Genomic DNA, 8122 nt, shown 5'->3' with positions numbered 1-8122 from the left:
CTCAGAGAGTTTTTAATAATAGGGATGCCCCCAAAGAAAAGCAGTTGAGGGCAACAGAAAAGATGACGAGAGTACTGGCGGCTGCAGTTCAAGGAAAGCAACCGCAGGAAAATTCCACACGCCCAAAAACACCCTATAAAAAATTAAATAAAGACCAGTGTGCCTATTGCAAGAAGACCGGCCATTGGGCTAGAGGCTGTCCGAAAAAGAAAAGAGCCAAGCCAGGCCGATGGCAGGAAACACCTTCCACGCAACCCCCTGCTGTACTAGTAACCCAAGATTCTGAAGATTAGGGGGGATGGGGTTCGGGTCCCCTCCCCGAACCCAGGGTAACTCTACAAGTGGAGGGAAATCCTGTCCAGTTTTTAGTAGACACAGGAGCCCAGCACTCAGTTCTCACTAGCCCCAGAGGAAAGCTATCAGCCACCTCTTCTTGGGTGCAAGGAGCCACAGAAATCAAAAAATACCCGTGGACAACTAAAAGAACTGTGGACTTGGGGACCAACAGAGTGTCCCATTCTTTCTTGGTCATCCCTGAGAGTCCATACCCCCTTCTGGGGAGAGACTTACTAACTAAAATAGGAGCCCAAATTTGCTTCCTACCTGATGGGCCAAAGGTGACGGATTCACACGGTGGACCAGTTTCAATATTAACTCTGTCTCTGAAAGATGAATACCGCATTCACCAACAACCTGAGGAGCCTGGACAAGAAATTGACAGGTGGGTCCAGTGCTTCCCAGAGGCATGGGCGGAGACTGGGGGAATGGGACTGGCTGCCCACCGACCAGCCATATACATAGAGACAAAACCTGGGACAGATCCAGTCCGGGTTCGACAATACCCTATGCCCCTAAAAACAAGAGTGGAAATTACACCCCACATTCGGTGCCTCCTAGACCAGGGAGTTCTGCGACCATGCCAATCGGCCTGAAACACGCCTCTATTGCCAGTGCGTAAGCCCACCACGGGGGACTATCGGCCTGTACAGGATTTGAGGGAGGTTAACAAAAGAACTATTAATATCCACCCAACAGTGCCAAACCCCTACACCCTCCTTAGTACTCTCAGTCCTGAAAAACAATGGTATACTGTTTTAGATCTAAAAGATGCTTTCTTTAGCTTACCCCTAGCACCTAAGAGCCAAGAGCTTTTCGCCTTCAAATGGACGGACCCAGAAAGAGGCATCAATGGACAGCTAACTTGGACACAGCTGCCACAAGGGTTTAAAAACTCTCCCACCCTATTCGATGAGGCTCTCCATAAAGACCTGAGTGAGTACCGACAGACACACCTAAACCTAACCCTCTTACAATATGTAGATGATCTACTGATAGCAGCACAGACCCTCGAGGAATGCACCCGAGGAACGGAGGACCTCTTGCACACTTTGGGGAGCCTGGGCTACAGAGCATCTGCTAAGAAGGCCCAACTCTGCAAGACTGAGGTAACATACCTGGGGTACCTATTGAAAGGGGGGCAACGATGGCTGACCCCTGCACGCAAAGAGACTATGCTCCAAATCCCCCAACCGCAATCACAACGACAGGTTCGGGAGTTTCTGGGGTCAGCCGGCTTCTGCCGATTGTGGATCCCTGGGTTTGCTGAGTTGGCCAAACCCCTGTACCTGATGACAAAAGATCAGCAGCCCTACCAATGGACAGAGGAGGCTGAAAAAGCCTTTCAGCAGATAAAAACAGCGCTGCTCTCGGCCCCAGCACTGGGACTCCCTGATGCCTCCAAGCCTTTTCAACTATTTGTGGACGAGAGCAAGGGGGTAGCTAAGGGAGTTCTGACTCAGCCCATAGGCCCTTGGAAATGGCCTGTAGCATACTTATCAAAAAAACTTGACTCTGTAGCCGCCGAATGGCCCCCTTGTCTCAAAATGATAGCAGCTACTGCCCTGATGGTAAAAGATGCAGACAAGCTAACCATGGGGCAAAAACTGCAGGTCACCACACCCCATGCTGTTGAAGGCCTCCTAAAGCAGCCTCCCGACCGATGGCTCAGCAATGCACGGCTAACTCACTACCAAGGGCTGTTGCTAAACCCTTTCAAAATTTTCTTTCAGCCACCAACCACCCTAAACCCTGCCTCCCTGCTCCCTGACCCAGACCTGAAAGCTCCACTCCATAATTGTGTCAAGGTGTTAGCCCAGGTGCATGGAGTAAGGGAAGATCTACGGGATCAACCCCTGCCCAACACTGAGGTAACCTGGTTTACTGACGGGAGCAGCTTCGTACATCAAGGACAGAGGTATGCGGGGGCAGCGGTGGTGTCAGAGACTGAGATAATGTGGGCCGAGCCCCTGCCGGCAGACACCTCGGCACAGAAAGCAGAACTGATAGCCCTAACCCAAGCTTTAAAACTGGGAAAGGGAAAAAGACTTATGGTCTACACTGATAGCCGGTATGCCTTTGCCACTGCCCATATACATGGGGCTATATATCGTAAAAGAGGTCTCCTAACAGCAGAGGGAAAAACCATAAAGAACAAAAAAAAAATCTTAGCTCTCCTAGCCGCTTTATGGGAGCCAAAAAGATTGACAATTGTGCATTGCCTGGGCCACCAGAAACCTATAGACCCCGTGTCAAGGGGCAATTATTTCGCTGATCAGACTACTAAGAAAATAACTATGGCCCCAATTCAGGCTGTAGTCGTACAACAACAATTCCCTGATCCAGGACCCAGGAACTTGCCTCCAATGCCCGAGTACACCGAGAAAAACCTGCAATGGGTAAAAACACTCCCTGAGGCACAGCTCCTTAATGGGTGGTGGAGAGACTCTAAATGTCGCATCATACTCCCTAAAAAACTAGAAAAAAAGTATTACAAAAAATCCACCACAGCACTCACCTAGGCACCAGGAGGATACAGGACTTAATAAGACAAACGAAACTACAAATAAAAGAGGCCCCCAGCAAAATTGACCAAATTGTTGTCAAATGTAAAGTCTGTCAACTCACTAATGCAGGAAGAAATGTTCAGAATTCTGGAACAAGACAGCGAGGAGATAAACCAGGAGCCTATTGGGAAGTAAATTTTACTAAGGTAAAGCCAGGAAAGTACGGGTACAAATACTTATTAGTTTTTGTAGATACCTTTTCAGGATGGGTAGAAGCCTTTCCCACTAAAAATAAAACAGCCCAGGTGGTGGCCAAAAAAATACTGAAGGACATCTTACCCAGGTATGGATTTCCAGTAATGATAGGCTCGGACAATGGACCGGCATTTGTCTCTAAGGTAAGTCAGGGGTTGGCTTCCATACTTGGGGCGAATTGGAAATTACATTGTGCATACAGGCCCCAAAGTTCAGGACAGGTAAAAAAAATGAACAGAACATTAAAGGAGACTTTAACCAAATTGACCATGGAGACTGGCGCAAACTGGGTAGCCATCCTCCCCTACGCTCTGTATAGGGTTCGCAATTCCCCATACAAACTAGGGCTTACTCCCTATAAAATTTTGTTTGGCAGGCCACCTCCCATTATACCTAATCTTAAAGAAAATCTGATTAAAAATGACGACGATTTTAAACTCCTGTCTTCACTCCAAATCCTGCAGGGGGTCCACGAACAGGTGTGGCAAAAACTGAAAGACCTGTACGAGACAGGGCCTCCTCCGGTGCCCCACAGCTACCAGCCGGGCGACTGGGTGTTCGTAAAGCGCCACCGATGGAAAAACTTGGAACCCAGGTGGAAGGGACCCTTCCAAGTCATCTTGACGACCCCCACTGCCCTCAAGGTAGACGGAGTGTCCTCCTGGGTTCATCACACTCACGCTAAATCAGCGGACCCGTTCCAGGACCTCATAAAACCTCTGACATCCAAGTCGACTTAAAGGGTCGACAAAACCCGTAATAAAAGTCACCCCCTAAAGCTTAGATTGCGTCGTATCCCGCAGGCCACTGATCACCCGAAAAATGAGGCCTGACCTCATAATCCTACTGATTCTGTCTGTCGGGGGGAGAGTGACTTTGGACATCATTCCTCACCAACCTCCACCAGGCTACTGGACCTTGAGTGTGACGGGAAGAGTAATTGACCGCTATAATGACACAGGACAGCTCACGTTTATCGTAGATCTCTGCACCCTGTGGCAGGAAGTGGACACGAGGCTAATCTCCAGGCCCGGAGTTAAAACATTTACCTCACTAGCCGATTGGCATTGAAATCCCGGGGTAAGGTTGGTGGGGTGTGGGCAAACTGGTATAGAGGCCAACTTACAACAAACTAAATGGTATGTCTGTCCTGCAGAAGGCTCCCCAGGCTGTGGGGGGGCAGGCGATTATTACTGCCATCACTGGGGATGTGAGACAATAGCCCCATGGTTGACTCCTAGGGACAAAAATCTGGAGATGGCCAGAGTGGGTGGGTCAAGTCCTCAGGTGGAAAAAAAAAAACCCAATCCAAATTAAGGTAAAAACATGGCAAAAAATACAAAATTCTCAATGGGTTAAGGGGAAAACATGGGGACTGAGACTATACGTCTCCGGGTCTGACCCAGGCATTCAGTTTACAATCCAGTGGTGGTCTCAACCGAGCCTCACAATTGGGGTGGGGCCGAATAAGTTCCTTATTCCCGAGCCTGAGCCCTCACCAACCCAAAGACCCAGACCCAACCCAAGTCCTCCTCCCCGGGTAAAAAAGGGCAAGGACTGACCCATTATAACCAGCCGAGGCAAAGGTTCAAAATCAAAAGAGACACGCAAAGACAGGGCCCGACCTGCCTCAGCCAGTAACAGAAAAATGTCAAAACCCCAACAATCTGGTCCGCTGTGGCGACTCTTAAATAGTGCTTATGTGGCCCTGAACGCTTCTTTCCCTAACTTAACTAATTCCTGCTGGCTATGTTATCAGGCCTCGCCACCCTATTATGAGGCGTCAGCCGTGACAAGTCTCTCACTCTCTGGGACAACCCAAGAGGGCTGGCGCTGGCAGAGACAGATGGAATCTGGGACCACCTTACAGGTCGTGCGGGGTCGTGGAACATGCATATCCCCCACGGTTTCTGCTGGATCAGTGTGTAATCATACTGTCCTCAGTAACGCCTCCCTGTTCTACCCAGCGCCGGGAAATACGTGGTGGGCCTGTAATGCTTCGGGAGTGACCCCGTGTGTGTCAGGGACAGTGTTACAAAGCAATAATGAATGGTGCCTTCTAGTTAGATTGTACCCTCGAATAATATACCATCCCTATAAGGAACTCCTGTCCAGCCTGAGGCCCACCACGTCACTCAGCAGAGAGCGCCGGGAAGTGGCAACTGCTATAATCACAGTAGCTGGACTGTTAGGGCTGGCAGGGACAGGGTTGGGAGCCACTGCCGTAGCCAGGCAAGTAAACCAGTATTCAGCTCTCCGAATGGCGATAGATGAAGACTTAGCGAGAATTGACCGATCTATCGCGGGCTTAACCAAGTCTCTCAGATCCCTGTCAGACGTTGTCCTCCAAAATAGGCGAGGACTGGACTTGCTGTTTCTACAGCAGGGAGGACTGTGTGCCGCCTTGGGGGAGGAGTGTTGTTTCTATGCCGACCACACAGGAGTAGTAGAGGACTCCATGGCTAAAGTACGTGAGGGGCTAGAAAAAAGAAAACGAGAAAGGGAACAACAAGAGGGATGGTTTGAATCATGGTTTAATTATTCTCCTTGGCTAACAACTTTATTATCAGCTATAATTGGCCCTTTACTTCTGTTAATAATAATCTTAACCATAGGCCCCTGTGTTATCAACAAACTAGTAACATTTGTTAAAGACAGGATAAACACGGTCCAGCTTATGGTGCTGCGGACACAGTACCAAGCCTTAAATAAACAAAAATTATAAAACTTAAGGCCAATAAAAGAGCCAAGATTGGCTCCAAAAAAGTCTCATGTGAAAGGGGGGAATGAGAAGGCACCTGCACAACCAGCTTTTACTATGCCTTTATTATCCATTGTACTAGTGCTATCATAATTTCAATGTAACCTAAAGTGTAACCACGTTAGCTTGTTAGGCAACCATTAGTAAAAAGAAGCAATGCTAGACTTTATAATATGTATTATGTTAGGTGATGAGTTAAGTAATCCAGTAACTATATTAAGTTGATTATTGTACGATCTGAACCGCTGCCCATTCCTGGCACTCGTTATTGTACACTCCCCTTCCCTCCATCTGGCCAGATGTGACCCTACCCTGACCCAGGCCCAGGAATGTAAAACAATTATCTATACCTATAGGGTTCAAAGCTTTAGATAACAACTAGCCACTACCCCCGGAGTCAGCAGCTGCGATGCCGGGACTTATCAGAAGTGTCAACTTGATCTACAGCATCCCCTTAACACTTGCTTGTAAGGGATAATAAAAACTCTGTAACAATTAGGCTCAGGGCTTCTCGGAGGGCTTCCTCTCCTGGAGGCACTGAGAGGCCCGAGTTCGAACTCGAAATAAAAACGACCCTGCTTATTAGCTTCAACTTCGGTCTCAGGTGGTGTGACTTTCGGGGGACCACGGACTTGGGGGGCATAACATTTTCATTTTTTTTCTTTGTACTTAATTCAGTGCATGAATACTATCTTCAATTCTCATGGTTTTATATGTCATCTATAAGGGTAGACATTGTGGTAAAGTGGATTATGCCATCACTTGGGATGTCTGCACCCAATATTGAAGTGCCTGGTTTAAATTCAGGCTATTTCACACGTTTGACTCAGCTTTCTGGCTTTGTGCCTGTGAAGTTGCAGGTAACAACCCAGTATTTGGGCTCCTGCTACACATGTGGGAACCTTGATGGAATTCTTGATTTCTGACTTTTTTTTTTTTTTGAAACAGTTCTCATGAGAAGTTTTATTTTTAACAAGGATTGGGAAGAATTACTTTGACGTCTGCACCTCTGCTATGCACTTACAGTTTTTCTGCTACTTGATACTTTAAATCTCATTTGAAAAGCAAATTTACCGTTTTAATACATCAGTTTTGTAACTTGACAATTCATAACTGTTACAAAAGAGAAGAAAGTGAACAGTTGTGCAGGGAGAACTTGGAGCTGTGAGGGTTCCCACGACACAGCAGACAGCCCAGGCACTGGAGGGACATCCATGGCCTCTGGAGCTGCCAACCAGAGAGGGACTCAGCCCTAGGGGTGCAGCCTCGCTCGCCACTGCCCCTAGCTGGCACTGTGTGGAGGGGGTGGGAATTTCCCCAGAGAGGGGCTCTTGGGCTGGGACCTGCGCAGAGGGATTTGGTGCCTGTTTCTCAGTCCAGGCTAAGGTTTCCCGTGGGGTTGCCCTATGACTCCACTATGCCATTGGCCTTGACCCTGTGCCCCAGAGGAGCCAGCCCACGTGCAGACACACGGAGCGGGGTTGCAGGAAGCAGCCAGCCCGGCCTGGAACCTCTCTCTCTCATCTGCAGAAAGCAAATGGCAGCCCTTTTGGTGAGCAGGGGAGTCGTGGATCCTCACAAGAACAAGTGGGAGGCGATGCTGGGGCTCCAGGGGGCCGTCTCCTCTTCCTCACATCCGTCACGGAGCCAGGCCCCGGCTCCAAGTCCATGCTGGGCACAGCAGCTGGGCCCTGCACGCCCCTCCCTCAGCACAAAGCCCAGGGTGCCACGTCTGTCCCAGGCCCGGTCAGCTCCGGTGCCCTGGGGTTTGTGTTTCTTCACTGCAACAGCCTCCCCTCTGGTCCCGAGGATCTGAGGGTTTGAAGGAACGGAGCCCAGAGCAGCCCATGGCTCCAGCTCCCCGCCCTCTCAGAGGACCCCGGGAGCCAGACAGCTGGCCGCCCTCCTGCAGGTGTCGCATCTGTCTTCAGGGAAGGAAACCCGGGCTGTGACGGCAGAGACATCCCCGAGGTGAGCACCAGGCCCCATCCAGGCCTGCAGCCTCATCCTGGAGCACAGGACGACACACAGGGCCCTGCCTCACCTCCCACACCTCACTGGTGAGGGGGCGTGGGCCTGGGGCCAGGCCAAGGAGGGCACAGCCGAGTGGGGCCCCACCCCCGGCCTGGGGCCAGGCACTCACTTCTCCTGGACAGCCAGCTCGTGCTGCATGGCCTCCTCACTGTCCAGCAGCAGGTGGATCTCCCACTGCCTCACTGGCTCCATCGCAGCAGCCCGGGCCTGGGGGTCTCGTCTCTTCCTT

General features: G+C 50.1%; 1 protein-coding gene across 1 annotated transcript; it reads left to right on the top strand.

The window, feature by feature from the left end:
• Positions 1–298: 298 nt before the first annotated feature.
• LOC133747014 (uncharacterized) lies at positions 299–3169 on the top strand. The gene is made up of 3 exons (XM_062175163.1): positions 299–329; positions 952–1445; positions 2070–3169. The coding sequence occupies exons 1-3, from the start codon at positions 299–301 to the stop codon at positions 2856–2858; spliced, it is 1314 nt and encodes a 437-aa protein (XP_062031147.1). The 3' UTR covers positions 2859–3169.
• Positions 3170–8122: the final 4953 nt, after the last annotated feature.

This window comes from Lepus europaeus, chromosome 18 (genome assembly GCF_033115175.1).
Source record: "Lepus europaeus isolate LE1 chromosome 18, mLepTim1.pri, whole genome shotgun sequence".
NCBI lineage: Eukaryota > Metazoa > Chordata > Mammalia > Lagomorpha > Leporidae > Lepus > Lepus europaeus.
The sequence above is the reverse complement of the archived record's forward strand: the minus strand, read 5'-3'. Positions and strand labels throughout refer to the sequence as shown.

Excerpts from the sequence above, each read along its gene's own strand:
- LOC133747014 (XM_062175163.1), top strand. The coding sequence starts at position 299 with ATGGGGTTCGGGTCCCCTCCCCGAACCCAGG. Across the intron at positions 330-951 it reads GTCCCCTCCCCGAACCCAGG|TGCGTAAGCCCACCACGGGG; the intron begins GTAACTCTACAA and ends CTCTATTGCCAG. Across the intron at positions 1,446-2,069 it reads CCCAACTCTGCAAGACTGAG|CCACCAACCACCCTAAACCC; the intron begins GTAACATACCTG and ends ATTTTCTTTCAG.